At 43.6% G+C, this 21800-nt stretch overlaps 1 protein-coding gene across 1 annotated transcript in view; it reads right to left on the bottom strand.

Annotated features, from left to right (window-relative positions):
* The window catches only part of HEPACAM2 (HEPACAM family member 2), a 113466-nt gene that overhangs the window by 40511 nt on the left and 51155 nt on the right, over positions 1-21800 (bottom strand). Inside the window, exons 2-3 of the mRNA XM_040431194.1 lie at positions 19692-20048; positions 8813-9097 (exon numbers count right to left, since the gene is read on the bottom strand). Coding sequence (XP_040287128.1) covers positions 8813-9097; positions 19692-20048 — 642 coding nt within the window. The remainder of the gene's footprint in view (positions 1-8812; positions 9098-19691; positions 20049-21800) is intronic.

Raw genomic sequence — 21800 nt, 5'->3', positions numbered from 1 at the left:
GCCCTAGGTCCCCCCAATGCCTCTGCTTTAGGTGCACCCCCATAAATGCTCCAGCTCCAGATGCCCCCACTCTAAATGCACCCCTAATATTGCCTCTTCTCCAGTTACCCCTGCTCCAGGATCCCCACTACTACCCTGCCTCAGGAGACCCTAATGCCTCTGTTTCAGTTATGACCCTCTGTTTGTGCCCTTTGCTCACGTTGCTCCTCTAGCGCCTTTTCTTGGGTTTTGTTAAAGGTTGTGACCTGCAAAGGGGATTGGACTTATGACTGAAAAACTCTGCACAGTGCGTCACATTCTCCAGTATGGACACTTATGGTTTACATGGCGGTAGTGATGATATTCTGTATTTACAGGCATCACTGCTGCCATGTATAGAGATACTGGTGGTGGAGGATTTAAAGGGGTTGTCCAGGTTTTCAAGTTATCCTCTCCACACCATAGGGCATAACTATATGATTAGTGGGGTCCGATTCTGCGACCTCCACTGATCCCAGGAACGGGTCCTGTTCCCCCTCTTTGATGGTGTGGCCACACATACGCCCTGCTGCTCCATTTATTCTCTTTGGGACCACTGGAAATAGCCAGCGCTGTACTCCGCCATCTCCAGTGACTCCATAGAGAATGGATGGAGAGGCAGGGCATATGCTCGACCTGCCACTCAGTCAAGAAGGGGGATCAGTGGGGGCTCCAGCGTTCAGACCCCACGGATCACTTAGTCATCCCCGATCCTGTGGATAGAGGATTTCTGATTTAGTTTGACACATATTTTGGGACAGATTTTTTATTTTTATTTTGTTATTTATTTATTTTTTACACCCAAAGAAAACCTTTAAGGATAGGGAATGTGGAAAAAGTCCAACAGCTATGACACAACAGGTGATAAGTGTCTGACTGCTGGGGCTCTGACTGCTGGGACCCCCATGATATAAGGGAACGTGGTCTTAGGACCCCGTGTGTACATAGATTGGCGGTAATGTAAGTAAATGTCTCAGGACCCCTTTTTTCATGATCAGTGGGTGTTCCAGCAGTCAGACCCCAGCAATCTGATATTTATCACCGATCCTGTAGATAGGCGATAGGTCATTATGGTAGGAGAACCCTTTTAATTATAATGTAGATTATGTGCAATCTGAGGAGGTTAAAATTCGGTAAATTTCATGCCAGACATTTATGCTTAAAGGGGTAAAGGGGTTTGTCTTACTTCAGTAAATGGCATTTATCATGTAGTTAATACAAGGCACTTACTAATGTATTGTGATTGTCCATATTGCCTCCTTTCCATCACATTATACACAGCACGTATCCGTTATTACCACCGTGTAATCCAGCAGTGGTGGCCGTGCTTACACACTATAGGGAAAGGCTGGAAGTGCGCATAGGCCGACACCTTTACCTATAGTGTGCAAGCACGGCCATCGCTGCTGGATTACACGGTGGTAATAACCACGGATACGTGCTGTGTATAATGTGATGGAAAGGAGGCAATATGGACAATCACAATACATTAGTAAGTGCCTTGTATTAACTTTCTCTACATGATAAATGCCAATTGCTGATGTGAGAGACAACCCCTTTAACCCCTTTAAGTGTGCTAGTTAGGCAAAAACGTGTTTCCTATGTGTGATTGGTGTGTGCGATATATGATCTATGTATCAGTGGTGTATGTGCAGCCTGTGACATATGCATCAGTGGCATGTGAGCCACGTATAAGTGTCTTATGTGCCACGTGTGTCCAATGAGTGATCGGTGTGCGCTGCGTGTGTCTTGTTTCTGACTGACTTAAGTGCAGGATATCCATATATGTGTACATTCTGCCACATGTATGTTTGTGCGTGTTGCTGTGACTGTCCGCCATCATACTTCATCTGTAATATTTCTGTTATCACTGTAAGGGCTCATGAACACGACCGTTGGATATTTTGCAGTCCGCAAATTGCGGATCCACAAAAGATGGATACCGGGTGTGTGCATTCCACATTATGCGGAACAGAACATCCGGCCTCTGATAGAACAGTCCTGTCCTTGTCTGTAATGGCGACAATAATAGGACATGTTCTATCATTTTGCAGAACGGCCATGCGGACATACAGACACGGAATGCACACATTTTTTTTTTTTGTGGCCTCATTGAAGTGAAGGGAATGGTACGGACATGGAAAAAAATAAGTTTGTGTGCAGGAGCCCTAAGATGGGCCCCCAGAATCAGTTACACTGGTGGGCCCTAAGTACCCCAGTCCGACACTGGTGGCTTCCTCTCACAGACACATTAGAAGAACGTTCATTTTTAAACACCGTATGGGGAGATTGTGAAGGTGAGACTCAGGACCCTTATCTATCAGTCATAGCAGAGAGCAGCTACAAACAGCGCCTCTCTCTCTCTTTGGAGGACCCGACATGTTCATGCATTACAACGGCAGCCTATTGATTTTAATAAGAACTGTGTAATTCCTTATTTCCCCTGTGGAGGTGCTGCAGGGAAACTGAACACTTGCTTCCAGATTGCGCCACAGCTGATCACTGGGGGAAGCAGGACACCACGTGATGAGCTTATTTTAACTGGACCTTTCTAAAAAAAAAAAAAGGCATTGCTATTTTGGAATGTCATTGTATGATGTAAACAGCACTGTAGCATTGTCAATCTGAACACCTGGATTATTATTTTTTTAGCAAATGACATAAAGTGTACGCCATAGGGCTTATATTTAGGGATGTACGGTTATGGGTACACTATAGGACCACTCAACATATTATATTAGGGACACCCATAAGGCCATCAGTCTTCCACTTGTCAAATTACAAACCAGGGGGTGATGTCTCAAAGTTGGAGCAACCATTGCAAGTAGGAGCCAATCGGATTGTTCCTTTAATTTCCAATAGGGCATCGGACAAATGAAATCTAGAATCTGATTGGCTGCTATGAGCAACTGTTCTGCTTTCACCAGCGTTGGAAACAGTTGTAAGATTGTCAGACTTTTTGGATGATCAGATGTCGGATTAGAGGAATTTGGCTAGGTCTACACGACGACATTTGTCGCGCGACAGATAGGGCACAATTACACTGCAACAATTTTTATAATGGCAGTCTATGGTGTCGCAACATGCGACATGCTGCGACGGCGACCAGACAGTCGTAGAAAAATCCATCTCGAATGGATTTTCTGCGACTGTTGCGTCGTAGTCGCAGCATGTCGCGACACCATAGACTGCCATTATAAAAAATTGTCGCGCGACATTGGTGCAACAAAATGTCGCGGAGACAAATGTCGTTGTGTAGACCTAGCCTTTCACTCTATATCTGTAAAGAATAAATCAAGGCAACTGGACTTACTGTAGATTTCTTGAAAACGTTTCACTCGTTCTTCCAACAAGCTTTCTCAATTCTGAGTGACTGTACAAGAATTCTCTGGGAATTCTTGTACAGTCACTCAGAATTGAGAAAGCTCGTTGGAAGAACGAGTGAAACGTTTTCAAGAAATCTACAGTAAGTCCAGTTGCCTGATTTATTCTTTACAGATATACCATGACCTGGATAAATGAGAACCTTCACAGACATCTTTCACTCTATATTTCTAAATTACCTGAAATTACCCGTTCCCGAATGCCCATGTCATGCATGTAGCCACCTGGTGATTATGCACCATATCAATGCTCATGTTCTACCTGCGCGCCCCCAGCAGATAAGCTCCATAGAGAACTCATCAGAGTCTTTCACTGCTGTTTACCGAATGCCTTGTAAATCCATAAATCACCTGTTTTGCTGAGACTTTACTGCTGCCGGTTTAATGCTGATTGGTTATGTCAGCAGCACCCTGCCGCCCATTCTATCACTGAGCAGATGGCATGTACTTAGTGCGAGGGACCTTTTTATCATTGCACACCCCCGCAGTCTCAGCATATGGTACACGGAAAACCTTGCGAGCAGACTCACTTGCTGCAAACATGTTATTGACAATATATAGATGGAAATCTACTGCCGGCAAGAAGCCTACTGCCGGATTCTGCATCCAGGAGGTGAACTCCGGCAAACAGAAGCTGCAGCGACCATCAGCAGCAGGGATGTGGGTCATGTACATACTGGGGGCGTCATCCTGGGCTATAGGTTACATTTAATCAGTAATTAGAAATGCGTGTGTGTGGTCATATTGAAGCAAGACTAATCAGATTTACATAACCGATTCACAGGAATTCACTATACATGTTAACAGAGCATTTTGTATGAATTTTTACTCTGCCAACTTTTTGGAAGTGACATCAGGGAGTTTCCGAGGAGTGAAGAATTATTGAAAGTGAATTACAAAGAGCAGATTGCAAATACTCAACCAGACTCCATATAGAAATACAGACCCCAGGCATGGCACCCCAACATACAAACTAAAGCCAGACCCAATAAATACAGATCACAGAATAGACCCCCCTAAATACAGACCCCAGACCTCACACCCCTAAATATAAACTAAAAGCAAGAGGAAATAAATACAGACCACAGAACAGACCCTCTAAATACAGAACCCAGACCAGACTCATTATATAAATACAGACCCCAGACCTGATCACCCTAAATACAAACCCAGACCAGACCCCCTAATTACAGAACCCAGACCAGACTTACTATATGAATACAGACCCCAGACCTGATCACACTAAATACAAACCCAGACCAGACCCCCTAATTACAGACCCTAGAACATATAACCTAAATACAGAGCCAGACCTGACACCCCTAAATACAAACTAAGGCCATACCCAATAAATACGGACCCGAGAACAGACTCTCTAAATACAGAACCCAGACCTGACAACCCTAAATATAAACTAAGGTCAGACCCAATAAATACAGATCGAAGAAAAGACCCCCTAAATACAGTCCCCAGACTTGACACCCCTAAATACAAACTAAGGCCATACCCAATAAACAGACCACAGAACAGACCCCCTAAATACACAACCCAGACTAGACTCACTATATAAATACAGACCCCAGACCTGATCACCCTAAATACAAACCCCGACCAGACCCCCTAATTACAGACCCTAGAACATATAACCTAAATATTGACCAGAGACTCCCTATACAAACACAGAACCGCATGCCACCCTAAAGATAGACCCCAGACTAGACGCCTTATGCAAATACAGATCACAGACCTGATCCCCCTAAATACAAACTAAGGCCATACCCAATAAATACAGACCACAGAACAGACCCTCTAAATACAGGCCCCAGACCTGACACCCCTAAATACAAACTAAGGCCAGACTCAATAAGTACAGACCACAGAACAGACCCTCTAAATACAGAACACAGACCAGACTCCCTATATAAATACAGACCACAGACCTGATCACCCTAAATACAAACTCAGACCAGACCTCCTAATTACAGACCCTAGAACATATAACCTAAATACTGACCCCAGACCAGAATCCCTATACAAATACAGAACCCCACGCCACCCTAAATTTAGACCCCAGACTAGACAACTTATGCAAATACAGACCACAGATCTGATTCCCCTAAATACAAACTAAGGCCATACCCAATAAATACAGACCACAGAACAGACCCCTAAATACAGACCCCAGACCAGACTGCATGTATAAATACTGATTCCAGATCTGACCACTCTAAATACAAACTCAGGCCAGACCCCAGATCAGACTCCCTAAATACAGACACTAGAATAGATCAACTTAATACTGACCCCAGACCAGACTCCCTAAACAAATACACACCCCAGACTGAACTCCCTATACAAATACAGCCCCCCTAAATACTGACCCCAGATCAGAAACCCTATACAAACACAGATCCCAGACTATACCCCCTCTTATGTCAAACACAGGACCTAAATACAGACTCCAAACCAGACCACCTAAATTCAGACCCCCCAGACTAGACCCCCAAACATTCAAATCCCAGACAGCCTAATTACAGACCAGCCCCCCTAAAAATATAGACCCCAGATCAGACCTTTAAACACAAAGACCAGACCCATTAAACAAATACAGGCCTACTACTTAGAAACCCCAGTCCAGATTCTCAAATTCTTGGCCCCTACATCCAGAATGAGGAAATGTGGGTATTTAAGACACAGTATTTGAATCTCTCCTTTTTTGGAAGCGACCTTCTGTCAAAGCGAGTACGTATAACATTCGGTAGGATATATGGTAAAGACATCTGCCATCCAGGCAGTAAACTACCATATGGGGGCGTGAATCTCTTTTAGCTGATACTCATAGAGCACCTATGATGAGCTAGTTTGAATCACTTCCTAATTTCGACCTTTAGGATGCATCATTTTTGGTTTGTATTCTAAGAGCATAAATTTTTTACATTTTTTGTCAATTTTGCAAATTTTCACAGCCACCATTTTTGGGGTGCATACCCGTAACAGGTTGTTACAATTTTGGTTACATCAGTTTTGTAATTGTTCATTTTATTAATACATTTACACAATAAAACTATTTTTTACTTTGGATTTTTCTTCAATTTTTTTTTTTTTAGTCCCACTTGGGGACTTGAACTATTGTTTACTACCAATATTGAATACTTATTATGGATGTCTGTAACGGGGAGCCGGCGACATGCTTCCTTCTTGCAGTGCCGCCGGCATCCCTTCTGTGTGCAGGAGCGAGGACGTGGCCGGCGTCCTTGTCTCCATGGGGACCAGGGGCGGGGAGGACACAGCAGCGCACGCCTCCTCAGCGCGGCCGGCCTTCCCCAAGACTACAAGCAGCAGGGGAGCCGAGCGCCGATGATGAATCTGTGCTCGGCTATGTTGGACTGTGTAATGTGAGTCACGTGACGCTGGCCACGTCATGTGACTCACCAGTCAGGGCTATTTGAACAGGCAGCCTGCTGGCCACAGGTTGCCTGTGATTGGTCTAGTTACCCTCACCAGCCTTCTTTATATATTCAGACCTTGATTGTTTTGACCTCGGCTTTGTTTGTGACCTCGATCTCGCTACCTCCATTTGTATTTGACGTTACCTCTTGGCGTCCGACCTTGGCTTGTTTGTGACCTTTCTATTGTGTTTTTCCCTGTGTACTGCGTGACCTCCTGGTTTTTTACTTTTGCTTCCCTGACTCTGTTCACGGTTTTCCTTTGATTTTAGGCCCCTGCACGTATTTTAGCTAGGGACCGCCGCCCAGTTGTACGCCGTCAGATAGGACGGGTCGTGCAAGTAGGTAGAGTCCAGGGCTGCACTCTTCCCGTCCTTCCGTGACACCTGTCAGTGTAACATATTATTATGGTCTAATAAGTATATAGTCATGTCAAACAGTTTTTTATTATGCCCCTGGCTGCGACGGGAAACACATCGGCATCCCATTGCAGGGGGTTATTGGTGGGCTGACAGAGGTAGTTCACTCCGTCAAGGGATTAGGCAGCCGGGATCGTAGCTGTCTCCCATTCCAGCACTCCTGTGTGCTAGCCATGCCCACACCGTACACATACACCATGCTGTTGGAGGTACTTCCAGCCTGTGTCATTAAGGGGAAGGGGTTAAAGGAAATCCCAATGGACTGGTATCTATGTGACCTTTTCCCTTTTTACAGTCCTCTCCTAAGCATGGTCCATCAAAGTTATTTCCTGTAAAACATTTTTAAAAGGAACATATCACCTAATTATTAAACATAGCAAATGAAATAATCTATATACTATGTTCATATCTAATATATAAAGCTGAGTGTATGTATGTGTGTATGTATGTATGTCTGCTAAAGGAATCCGCACCGTCGCATTTACAATCACGAAATTTTAGTACACAGGTACGTCAGGTGTCCGGGAAGGTTTTAGACCGGGCCTCAGCTCTCTAGCGCGTACCGTTCCTGAGATATTCCCCAAAAATGCATCAGCCAATAGAAGCTCGCAGGCCCTTAGTCTCCACATACACACAGTTTTACACCAGGTTTCCATAACAACCCAGCCATTTTTCTTCACTGCTGTAGGTCAGCTTTAAAGGGGCAGGGCGCTGTGGATGACACTGTTAAGGGGGCAGGTAGGGTGGCATTCAGACTTAAACCCCCCCCCAGGTCTCGCTAAGCCACGCCCCCCCCCCCCCCCCACTCCGCAGCCGCCGACGGGGATTGAAAAAATTAAGGTAAAAATCTACTTCTGTCAGCTGCAGGGGTGGGAGTGAGGGTGACTTTCTCTCTGCAGCTCACTCTCAGACAGAACAGTGCTGCTGTCTGAGAGTGAGCTGTTCAAAAGGACAGAGGACAGGGAGTCTGAAAGCCGGACTGTCCGGCCTAAAACCGGACCTCTGGCCACCCTTGGGGCAGGCTGCTGTGGAGGTCATAGTTAAGGGGACGGTCACCTTTGGAGGTCACTGTTAAGGGGGTGGGTTATTGTGAAATCACTAGTAACGAGACGGGGTACTGTGGAGGTCACTGTTAAAGGGGCGGCCCCTGTGGAGGTCACTTAAAGGGGCAGGGTACTGTAGATGTCACTGTTATAGTGGATACTGTCAATATATTTTAACGACACACGCAAACATTAAATGAAATATGAAATATACCCGTGCGAAGCCGGGTCCTTCTAGTAGTAAATTAAATATAATGCAGAATATTCCTTTTTACAATCAGATTTTTTTTCTCATCTTTATGATACAGATGATACAGTGCCTTTTATTGTAATCCTGCCCTTTGATGATAATGAGATGACTAAAGACCTGGCCCCCAGTATACACGCCACAAGCTGAAAAATTATCTCTACCGAACGCATGTTTTCTGGAAATCTCCATTTATATAGACATGAGTGTAACTGTTATCAGTGCCCCTTCTGTCCGCTCGCTCCCCAATACTTACAGTATATGATTGGCGTGATGCTGTCACTCTCCAGTTCACTGATGTAATTTGAAGCCAGGCAACTGTAATTCCCGATATCATTCTTCATCACTGGCGCAATGGTGAAGGTGGAGTTGTCTCGCGAGAAGCTGTAGGTGGCGCTATTCTCCAGGGGGCTTCCATTTTTTAGCCATTGATATCTTACTCGGGTCCCTGTTATCGCATGACATTTAAAGGTGAGGTTCCCCACATACTCCACCGCTCCGTACGATGGTTCGCTGTCAATAATCGGTTCTGAAACTGGAACTAAGAGAAGGAAACTGAATTTATATATAGATAAAATATATGTGATGTTTTTTATATTTTTCTTTTATTATTTTAGTAAATGTTCATCCTCCAAGTAACAATATTATTATTGCTGACAATGATATTATTTTGCTACATGTTTTATTGTCTTTACAGCTTCTAGAACTAAACCATTGTTCTTTTGGAAACCAATGTACAGACTGGGTGAGCAGGGCTATTTGAGGATGCATAGAACTAGGTAGAATGAAGTGCACTGGATCATCAGGCACTCCATCTGTGGTAAAACTACAACTCCCAGCATGCCCCATTCATTTCTATGAAGTTCTGAGAACAGCCAAGCAAGTGTGCATCTTGGGAGTTGTAGTTTTACCACAGCTCGAGTGCCGGAGGTTAGCCGTCAGCCTAGACCACCAGGGATCCATCAGCCTTACATTAACATCTTCACTAACTTAGAGTTTAATATATATATCAGACCTCAGATGAGACCCCAATCAGACCACCAGTGATACTTAAACATCAGATCAGACCCCCAGTGTGTCTCAGACCTCAGATCAGACCCCCAGTGTGTCTCAGACCTCAGGTCAGACCCCCAGTGTGTCTCAGACCTCAGATCAGACCCCCAGTGTGTCTCAGACCTCAGATCAGACCCCCAGTGTGTCTCAGACCTCAGATCAGACCCCCAGTGTGTCTCAGACCTCAGATCAGACCCCCAGTGTGTCTCAGACCTCAGATCAGACCCCCAGTGTGTCTCAGACCTCAGATCAGACCCCCAGTGTGTCTCAGACCTCAGATCAGACCCCCAGTGTGTCTCAGACCTCAGGTCAGACCCCCAGTGTGTCTCAGACCTCAGGTCAGACCCCCAGTGTGTCTCAGACCTCAGATCAGACCCCCAGTGTGTCTCAGACCTCAGATCAGACCCCCAGTGTGTCTCAGACCTCAGATCAGACCCCCAGTGTGTCTCAGACCTCAGATCAGACCCCCAGTGTGTCTCAGACCTCAGATCAGACCCCCAGTGTGTCTCAGACCTCAGATCAGACCCCCAGTCTGACCCCAGTGTTGATAAGGCTCCCAATCAGACCTCAGATCAGACAAAAATAAAAAATCAACTCACCTCTCCTGCAATGGATGCCGCCGCCACCCGGAAGACCCTCTTCATGCCGCGCTGTGCTGTGACCACAGCGTGAGGACACAGAGCGGCGCCCGCAGACGAAGACCAGGGAGTGGCGAGTACAGAGCCTGCACAGAGAGCGATGTACTTACTGCTCCCCGATCCTGCTGTACTAATGACCGCTTCCATGATGGAAGCAAAAAATACAGTATATATACACCATATTTTCCACCAGGTATACTGCCATTAACCCCTTTACTTCCCTACACTAACAGGTTTAGGCCTATTGCACACGACCGTATGGCTTTTTCAGTGTTTTGCGGTCCGTTTTTCACGGATCCGTTGTTCCGTTTTTTGTTTCCGTTGTGTTTCCGTTTTTGTTCCGTTTTTCCGTATGGCATATACAGTATACAGTAATTACATAGATAAAATTGGGCTGGGCATAACATTTTCAATAGATGGTTCAGCAAAAAAACGGAACGGAAACGGAAGGCATACGGATGCATTTCCGTATGTGTTCCGTTTTTTTTGCGGACTCATTGACTTGAATGGAGCCACGGAATGTGATTTGCGGGCAATAATAGGACATGTTCTATGTTAAAACGGAACGGAAAAAAACAGAAATACGGAAACGGAATGCGTACCGAGTACATTCCGTTTTTTTTGCGGAACCATTGAAATTAATGGTTCCGTATACGGACCATATACGGAACGCAAAAAACGGCCAGTAAACGGGGAAAAAAAACGGCCGTGTGCAGGAGGCCTTACTGTCACTAACCCCTTGCCTGCCCTGGGCCACCAAGGTTATTGACATTAACTCTTTCACTACTTACATAAACCTCATTCACTGCCCTAGATCGCTAAGCATACTGGAATTAACTTCTCATCTACCCTATCACCAATTTAACTGACATTAACCCTTTCACTACCCAAGAACAACAGGGATACAGATATTAGCCACTTCTCTGTTCCAGGCTACTAGAAATTCCAACACTAACCATCAATGTGCTAGACCTGGATGCTGTTCGTACTGTTTGCCTGGACGCTCTGTGATCCTGGGTATCAGCTGTATGTCTGATTATTAGGGTCTGAATGTTAATCATTTTGTGGTTCTATTTTGCTAGCCTTCGCGTTAACAGCACTCAGGTCCCTAATTGCTCTGCTCACTAGCTGCAAAGGCTTAGAGCAGGGATCAGCAACCTTTGGCACTCCCAGCTGCTGTGAAACTACAACTCCCAGCATGCAAACATGCTCTGATGTTCTTCTAACTCCAGTAGAAGTGAATGAAGCATTCTGGGAGTTGTAGTTTCTGAACAGCTGGAGTGAGGGAGGTTGCTGATCCCTGGCTTAGAGGGACTTCGGTGCCAGTACCATCTTTGAAGGTGTTTAAAGGGTCTGGGCAAATATATAAATTATATATTCCAAATATATAATAATTTATACACAATATATATACAGTACAGACCAAAAGTTTGGACACACCTTCTCATTCAAAGAGTTTTCTTTATTTTCATGACTATGAAGGCATCAAAACTATGAATTAACACATGTGGAATTATATACATAACAAACAAGTGTGAAACAACTGAAAATATGTCATATTCTAGGTTCTTCAAAGTAGCCACCTTTTGCTTTGATTACTGCTTTGCACACTCTTGGCATTCTCTTGATGAGCTTCAAGAGGTAGTCCCCTGAAATGGTCTTCCAACAGTCTTGAAGGAGTTCCCAGAGATGCTTAGCACTTGTTGGCCCTTTTGCCTTCACTCTGCGGTCCAGCTCACCCCAAACCATCTCGATTGGGTTCAGGTCCGGTGACTGTGGAGGCCAGGTCATCTGGCGCAGCACCCCATCACTCTCCTTCATGGTCAAATAGCCCTTACTTTCAAAGTTTTCCCAATTTTTCGGCTGACTGACTGACCTTCATTTCTTAAAGTAATGATGGCCACTCGTTTTTCTTTACTTAGCTGCTTTTTTCTTGCCATAATACAAATTCTAACAGTCTATTCAGTAGGACTATTAGCTGTGTATCCACCTGACTTCTCCTCAACGCAACTGATGGTCCCAACCCCATTTATAAGGCAAGAAATCCCACATATTAAACCTGACAGGACACACCTGTGAAGTGAAAACCATTTCAGGGGACTACCTCTTAAAGCTCATCAAGAGAATGCCAAGAGTGTGCAAAGCAGCAATCAAAGCAAAAGGTGGCTACTTGGAAGAACCTAGAAAATGACATATTTTCAGTTGTTTCACACTTGTTTGTTATGTATATAATTCCACATGTGTTAATTCATAGTTTTGATGCCTTCAATGTGATTCTACAATTTTCATAGTCCTGAAAATAAAGAAAACTCTTTGAATGAGAAGGTGTGTCCAAACTTTTGGTCTGTACTGTATATATATATATAGAGAGAGAGAGAGAAAGATAGCAGTTGCACCTGGGCCCTAGTGCCTGAGGCAGGGGTGCACCAGCAATGAGGCCAGGTGAGGCAATCACATCAGGCAGCACCAGGTAGGTACAAGAGGGGGGCAGCGGAAGGCCCATGGGCAATGAGCGCTTTAATTGTGGCAAAGGGGTTAGGTTAAGAAATTGGCATGGGGGAGGGGGGCGGGGTTTCAGTTTTCACCTCATGCAGCAGAAAGGCTAGGTGCCCCCCTGGCCTGAGGTTACCAAAGCCTCTACCAAAAGAAGACATCAGTATCATATTTGCAAATGCTAGGCAGGGCCCTGTTCCAGAACTAGCATTGGAGCCCAGGAACTTCATGTTACACCACTGAGTTTGGAGATGAACAGATACTTCTATCATAAACAGTTTTTTTTTTTTCAAAACTCAATATCCACAAATTTTTGTTTTTTCTTTTTAATGTTGGCAGTATTACACCATGGAAAATTAAATACAAAATAGTGTCCTTCTGTAGTAGCTAACACCAAGAAATAAGACTCCTATATAGACAGGTAACCCATTGTCAGTCTGCTGCTGCTGTGAGGTGAAGATGCTATCTCATGTGTAATCCTCCTTATAATATTAGGTGTAGAATTGGGATAACAGTATGAGAGCTCTGTTGTTTTCTTGATAGGCCTAGATAAAGATACCCACAAAAGAGCATTGCGTTGACTAATGTAATGTGTGATTCTCGGTCTCTTGGTCACAGTGATGGTCTGACTGAGAGAGTTAAGCGAGACTGTTTGCAGTGCTAAAAGTTCAAACAAAGAGAAAGTTGAAGAGCCAGAACCATCCACTCATTTTTATTTAAAAAGGATACACAGAATATTCACATATAGGTTGTTAATACGTGATTAAAAAATTTTGAGGAGTTTTTTTTTTTTTTTTAATGAAATTCCCCAGAAATGGCAATAATCTGGTATTTTGCCACCCATTGCTGTCTGATTTTATTGTACTATTGCAAATATTATTTTAATTAGGTTTCTGATTCTTGTTGACATAGGACATGGCTCACATAGAGTTTGTGCAAATGATGGCTTTCATTCAGCGTGGTGTATTTGCTCACGGACTGTAGCCGGGAGTAGCAGATGTCTATTCACACTATTTTTATATCAACTGTTTATCTACTATTGTTCTAAAAGTTACACCTCAAAGACTGAATCTAGAGCAAATACCACAAAAACGTCTGACCGGTAGTATGCTATAAGTCCTGTGTTCATTTGTATGAGAACCTTGCATCGTCTTGGTTGTGTCACTTTGGTTTTGGTTTCATACTCACTATTTTGTATCAAGTTAATAGTAATAATAATATTATTTTGTCATGTGTGCCAAAGGGTAGCCTCTTCCTGGTGTGACATCAGTGCTGTTCTCAGCATCCCCTCCCCCTCAAACCTTATCACTGAAATACTGAGAGAGAGAAACTTGCAGCTGCATCCCCCTCCTTCAGTCTGTACTGTGTTACTGATAGCAATTGTTCTGCGTATTTAGTGGGGAATTATTTTTTTTAAAGAACTGTAACCTACAGATGTAAGTAGAAGCTGTTAAAGGACCTGTGGTTACAAGACTAGGCTGTGCAGGTCCTCAAGTCACAGCAGTTGTTGGGGACACTTGTGCATTTAGTACACGGTGCAGCAGTATGGCCTCTTTGAGACAGCCCTCTAAAAGAGCTGCTTTGGGGAGATTGGGACAATATACTACAATTGCTGGTGGTTTGCTGAGATTGAGACGGTCTGCTACAAGACCTGCTTTGTGAAGATTGAGACAATCTGCAACAAGAGTTGGTCTGTTGAGACGGAGGCAAAAAGAGCTGCTTTGTGAAGATTGAGTTTGCTAAGATTGAGACAGTCTGCTACAAGAGCTTCTTTGTGGAGATTGAGACACTTGGATAAAAGAGCTGCTTTATGGAGATTGAGAACACACATATACATAAATAACAAATTTTTATTGAATGGCCTCATAAAAGACAACAAAATAGACAGTAATAAATATAATTAATACATAGCAGTAATGCAGTAGATATCTTTGGTGTGGCGCTGATTCGCAGCGCTACTGCATTACTGCTATGTATTAATTATATTTATTACTGTCTATTTTGTTGTCTTTTATGAGGCCATTCAATAAAAAAAAATTATTTATGTATATGTGTGTTTTTGTTCATTGGGTATATTGAGTTTATGCTCACACATGATTCTTCATCTTTTTGATGATTATTTTGGTTATAATTTATGGAGATTGAGACAATATGCTTCAATAGCTGCTTTGTGGAGATTGAGACAGTCTGCTACAAGACCTGCTGTGTGGAAATTGACACAGTCTGCTATAAGAGCTGTTTTGTGGAGATTGAGATGGTCTGCTACAAGACCTGCTGTGTGGAAATTGAGACAGTCTGCTACAAGACCTGCTGTGTGGAAATTGAGACAGTCTGCTATAAGAGCTGTTTTGTGGAGATTGAGACAGTCTGGTACATGAGCTGCTTTGTGGAAACTGAGACAGCCTGCTAAAAGAGATAGCTTGCTAACACTCAGTCTGCTACAAGACCTGCTTTGTAGAGAATGAGACAGTCTGCTACAAGAGCTGCTTCGTGGAGTATGAGACAGTCTGCTAAAAGTGCTGATTTGAGGAGAATGAGATATTCTGCTGCAAGAGCTGATTAATGGAGATTGAGAAGGCCTGCCACAAGAACTGATTTGGTGAGAGGGACACTACCTGCTATAAGATCTCCTTTGCAAGAAGACAAATGGCTTTCCATAGAAAATTAATCCCAGAGGGAAAAAACAGCCTGATACTGGAGCAGGGGCGGACAGCCTGATACTGCACAGGGGCATAGCAAGGGAGGGGCCCTTCCCAGTGCCAGTAGAGATGTTTTTATTTTTTTACTCCCTCCCTCTGGCAACAGGGTAGTCTGGTTACCTTGGGGTGCAGGTCCGGGGGGGGGGGGGGGATTTGGGGGCCCTGATTAGGACTTGCTGTGAAACTTACTGCTGGTTGTGCCTAAACTCCATAGCGGAAGGACCTGCAATGACATAGTCATGTGATCTTGTCAACAGTGGAAGTGGTGGTAGGACCCGTGATGAGGTCACCATCATGTGATCAGTGCAGTGCAGCAGTGGAGAGGAGTCGGAAAAGACCTGTGATGCCATGGAATAAATGTGAGTGCCTGAGAAATGATGAGAGATGTGGTTCTCCCCTTTTAAACCTCCTCCCTCCTTAGTGGGAGGGAAATATGTTATTTAACTAGGACTGTATGTTAGAGGGGCTGAGGGAGGGGATGGGTGTTAGTTACATGGGACTGGATATTATAGAAGATTGGGGGGAGATGACTGGTGTTATTTACATGGGACTGGATATTATAGAAGACTGGAGGGTAAGGAGTGATGTTATTTACATGGGACTATGTGTTGGAGGGGCTGACAGAGGGGATTTAAGTTATTTACATGGGACTGTATGTTATAGAAGACTGTAAGGAAGAGAGGTTATTTACAAAACATGGGGATGTATCATATAGAGGATTGGTGGGAGGGGACTGGTGTTATTTACATGGGACTGCATCGTATAAAAGACTGGAGGGAGTGGAGTGAAATTATTTACATGGGACCGCATGGTATAGAAGACTGTAGGGAGAGGACAGGCATTATAATTTATGGGGACACTACAGAGAAGATTATAACTCCAGGGGGTACGGCAGGAGGCATTATAATTACAAGGGGCACTGCAGGGAACATTATAAACACCGTGGGCAGTGTTGGGGGCATTACTACTACTGGGAGCTCTGTAGAAATGCCTTATAGATTATAAGAGGTGCCCTATAGGGGGACCTTATTAGTATTAAGGGCACTGTAGGGAGCCTTATTACCACTGGGGGTACTATAGGGGGACTTCCGCCTAGCAGTGAGCCCGGTGACGTCACCGGCACTAATGAACGGGCTTTAGCGCTACCCTAGCATGTAAAGCCGCCCATCAGTGCCGGTGGCATCACCGGGAACGCTGCTCGGAGGAAGTCTCCACCTAGCATTATAGAAATGTAAACAAACAGCCCTTGCCCTGCACTTTACAGAGCATCGGAGCATGAAATGTCAGAGGGGCTGAGTGGGGAGAGAAGGCGGTATGTTCGGGTTCAGCTCTGAACCTGGGCAACCGCTTTAACCCCTTAAGGACTCAGCCTTATTTCACCTTAAGGACTTGGCCATTTTTTGCAAATCTGACCAGTGTCACCTTAAGTGCTGATAACTTTAAAACGCTTTGACTTATCCAGGCCATTCTGAGATTGTTTTTTCATCACATATTGTACTTCATGACACTGGTAAAATGAAGTAAAAAAAATTCATTTTTATTTATAAAAAAATACCAAAAATGTACCCAAATCTTTTCACAAATTGCAAATTTCCAAGTTTCAATTTCTCTACTTCTATAATACATAGTAATACCTCCAAAAATAATTATTACTTTACATTCCCCATATGTCTACTTCATGTTTGGATCATTTTGGGAATGATATTTTTTTGCGGGGGATGTTACAAGGCTTAGAAGTTTAGAAACAAATCTTGAAATTTTTCAGAAATTTTCAAAAACCCAATTTTTAAGGACCAGTTCAGGTCTGAAGTCACTTTGCAAGGCTTACATAATAGAAATGACCCAAAAATGACCCCATTCTATAAACTACACCCCTCAAGGTATTCAAAACAGATTTTACAAACTTTGTTAACCCTTTAGGTGTTCCACAAGAATTCATGGAAAATAGAGATACAATTTCAAAATTTCACTTTTTTGGCAGATTTTCCATTTTAATAATTTTATTCCAGTTACAAAGCAAGGGTTAACAGCCAAACCAAACTCAATATTTATGGCCCGGATTCTGTAGTTTACAGAAACACCCCATATGTGGTCGTAAACCGCTGTACGGGCACACGGCAGGGCGCAGAAGAAAAAGGAATGCCATACGGTTTTTAGAAGACAGGTGGTTTTGCTGGACTGGTTTTCTTGACACCATGTCCCATTTGAAGCCCCCCTGATGCACCCCTAGAGTAGAAACTCCATAAAAGTGACCCCATCTAAGAAACTACACCCCTCAAGGTATTCAAAACTGATTTTACAAACGTCGTTAACCCTTTAGGTGTTCCACAAGAATTAATGGAAAATAGAGATACAATTTCAAAATTTCACTTTTTTGGCAGATTTTCCATTTTAATCATTTTTTTCCAGTTACAAAGCAAGGGTTAACAGCCAAACCAAACTCAATATTTATGGCCCGGATTCTATAGTTTACAGAAACACCCCATATGTGGTCGTAAACCGCTGTACGGGCACACGGCAGGGCGCAGAAGGAAAGGAATCCCATACTGTTTTTGAAAGGCAGGTTTTGCTGGACTGGTTTTTTTGACACCATGTCCCATTTGAAGCACCCCTGATGCACCCCTAGAGTAGAAACTCCAAAAAAGTGACCCCATTTTAGAAACTACGGGATAGGGTGGCAGTTTTGTTGGTACTAGATTAGGGTACATATGATTTTTGGTTGCTCTATATTACACTTTTTGTGAGGCAAGGTAACAAGAAATAGCTGTTTTGGCACCGTTTTTATTTTTTGTTATTTACAACATTTATCTGACAGGTTAGATCATGTGGTATTTTTATAGACCAGGTTGTCACGGATGCGGCGATACCAAATATGTATACTTTTTTTTTATTTATGTAAGTTTTACACAATGATTTCTTTTTTGAAACAAAAAAAAATCATGTTTTAGTGTTTCCATAGTCTGAGAGCCATAATTTTTTCAGTTTTTTGGCGATTACCTTGGGTAGGGTATGATTTTTGCGGGAAGAGGCTTGCTATTACACTTTTTGTGATGTAAGGTGCCAAAAAATGGTTTATTTAGCACAGTTTTTATTTGAAATTTTTTACGGTGTTCATTTGAGAGGTTAGGTCATGTGATATTTTTATAGTGCCGGTCGATACGGACCGCAGAGAGCTCACAGCCTGGGAGAAAAGAACCTCCTAGGCTGTGAGCTCTGTGGTGCGATTGGCCAGCGCTACAGCAGAACAAGGGCAGACTCCGCCTACCATAACTTAGTGACCGAAATCTCCGCCTACCATAACTTAGTGACCGAAGATACTGAAGGGCATAGCGGGAGAACGGAGCGGCGCCCAGGGATAATAGTAAGTGCAGTGAGATCCCCGGGCGCCGCTCTCCATGTCTGTATACTTAGTTCACAATGTCAGGATCAGTGAAAGGTCCTCTTTAATCTATGTCAGGAACAGGAGAAGCAGTTCAGTGGTGCCCCACCCCCCAAAACCGAGCCCCATACCACTAATTGAAATATAGACATGATGCAACTCAAGATCTGTAGATCAAGTCAGTTCACCAAGAAAGAAGTGAAGGTAATGTGTAGATGTCACCTATAAAATTTTGCGTAAAAGTAGAGCGACCTAAGAACTACATAGTGTTGGAAAGTGAAGGCTATGGACACTGTTGCACTGTTTTTTTTTATTGCTTATCTGCTTCCTACATGCAAAATTTAACAATTGTCTTTGTTCAAAATTTCCTACCATTTTGCTTCCGCATACTGTGTGTAAGTCCTTCACCTAGCTGCTGAGTCTAACATAAATCTATCAGACCTCTGCTCCTGTTTCTAGTGTCTGCTCTTCCCTGCCGTCTCTTAGTGTTAGATATAGAAGCAGAGAGGGAGAGGATGTTGTACCTAGCAGATCAGAGTGTGGAGAGGGGGCAGGATCCAAGGAAGACAGCTCAAACAGGCTGTAGATAGGGAGGAAAACACACACCAGGCATTTTGCAGGGAGAAGACAGCAGTATCCTGGACACACAGATCCAGCATGTATTTACAGGAACATGTCCACGTGAGAAGTTGAAAAACTAGGAGCAGGTTATGAACTGCACACATTAGGGGGTCTAAAAAGGAATAAAGATTGCAGACTGAAACTTAATGCTTTTTTTTTTATATTAAAGGTAGGTTTTAAGTAACCATATCCTTTAACCTCTATGTCCTAATACACAATAATAATGAGACAAGCGAGCACGGGAGTACTTACCATGCACAGTGACTTCAATCTTCTGCGTTGCCGACATGGTGGTCTCCCCTTGTATGTTGACTTTGACGGTGTAGTTACCCTCATCACTCATATGCAGGGAGTTTATCAGCAGGGAGGCATTTGGCGGATCCATTGTAAACTTGTGCTGAAATTCCAGATCTGGTATAAACGTGTGATTGAAGGAAGTCAGCAGGCAGGCAGGAGGGGCCGGCGGTCTTTCAAGCAGCCATATAATCTGAACCCCGGATGCAGAAGCGTTGACATCATAATGGATGGGTAAGGTTAGAGGATGTCCCACGATGCCATGTATAAATGGGGATGGCGCCATTAGCTTCAGTGTAGAGCAGGTACCGAATACTTCAGGGGGGAAAAAAAAGGAGAGAAATGTTAAAACAATGTGGAAAAATTATCTAAATTTCTCCCACATTAATTATTAATTTTGAGTTTGCAGTTGCACAACTTATTAATGAAGGATTTAAAGGGGTCAACCAGATAAATGCATGGCTATGTGCACACTAGCTATAACGCTGTGATAGATCCATCTTACAGCAGATACTCATCCAATTTACTTTATACTGGGTTCTATCTCGTTTGCTTTACATATTGCCAGCTTAAAGGGGTCTTCTAGTTTGCATCAACTTCCTTCAAGATAATCCTTTATGAAGGCAGCTGTAATTTTGTAATGTATTTCTTTTACCTTTATCGCTGCTGTCTCCCGTTCTGAGCTGTGGTCACATGACCATGTCCATTTCTTATTTCCTGTTATGTCCATGGGCGGGGCACTGATAGGGGAGTGTCTATGTACCTAGCTGGGTGGGAGGAGCTATAAACTAGCTGGGTGTTGCTAGGGGCGGTGCTGGAGCTGTGGCAAAGAAGGAAGAAGTGCATCATGGGTTTGGTTGGATAGAGCAACAGGAAGTGCTGCATAAACCAAAGTAATTGGGGAAAACACCTCAGGAGAGTCCAAATTGAAAAAAAACATGGGGAAGAGGGGATGAGGTAAGCAACTACATGAGCATATCTGTTCAAAACTATAGTCATCCCAGAAATCTCCTTCCAGGAGCTTGTTAGAAGTGTCCCCCAATACAGGCTTATCACAGGGTGTCCTGCTGTGTGTTCACCTATAAAGGTAACAAATGTTTAATTTCCCTGCAGTGCCTCTACAGGGGAAATAAAGCATTGCATGGTTCCCTTTGGAATCACTGCCCTATCTGTGCAATCCAGGTCCTCCACACTGAGAAATGCTCATTGTAGCTTTCCTTTGCTCTTGGTAATTAATGAAGGGAACTCCCTGTATTAAATAAAAATTCCCTTTAAAGAGCGCCTGCCAGCAGGACCAACCCTATTAAACCAGACCTACTCTCTGCTAGGTTTAATCTTGGTGATGTGGTGACCATTGAGACTATATCGCATGACTGGAATACAGTGCCAATAATGATGCAGAGGAGGGTGCCACTGCATGTCGAGGCACCCTCCTCTACCCGCTGTCTGGGGTTCTCATACGTGTCTTGCACACATATGAAACGGGGTTAGGCGGGGCGCAGTCAGCATCCTCTAATAATTAGAACGCAGGACACTATTGACATAGACCTGTATTGTTAAAGCGACTTGATTGCATTTCCCTGTTTATCTAATTATCTTAAGCTATAAATGCAAACTGTGCAGGTACAGAGCACCCGGGCCGGACACATCGGATTTTATTCCAAGTCACCTTAGGCAGCTATTCCTATAACAGCATAGGGCTTATGAGGGTAATAGTATAAGGCTTCTTGCACACAAACGTTTTTTTTTTTTTTCCATTTTTTGCGTTCCGTATACGGACTGTATATGGAACCATTCATTTCAATGGATCCGCAAAAACTCTGTATGCCTTCCGTTTCCGTATTTCCGTTCTGTTCAAAGATAGAACATGTCCTATTATTGTCCGCATATGGACAAGGACAGTACTGTTCTATCAGGGGCCAGCTGTTCCGTTCCGCAAAAAACGGAATGCACACGGACGTCATCCGTGTTTTTTGCGGATCCGTTTTTTGCGGACCGCAAAATACTGAAAAAGCCATACGGTCGTGTGCAAGAGGCCTAATACAAAGGATGGAAACTCCCATCATA

The sequence above is a fragment of the Bufo bufo genome, chromosome 5, assembly GCF_905171765.1.
Source record: "Bufo bufo chromosome 5, aBufBuf1.1, whole genome shotgun sequence".
Classification (NCBI taxonomy): Eukaryota; Metazoa; Chordata; class Amphibia; order Anura; family Bufonidae; genus Bufo; species Bufo bufo.
This window is presented reverse-complemented; position numbering and strand designations above follow the sequence as displayed.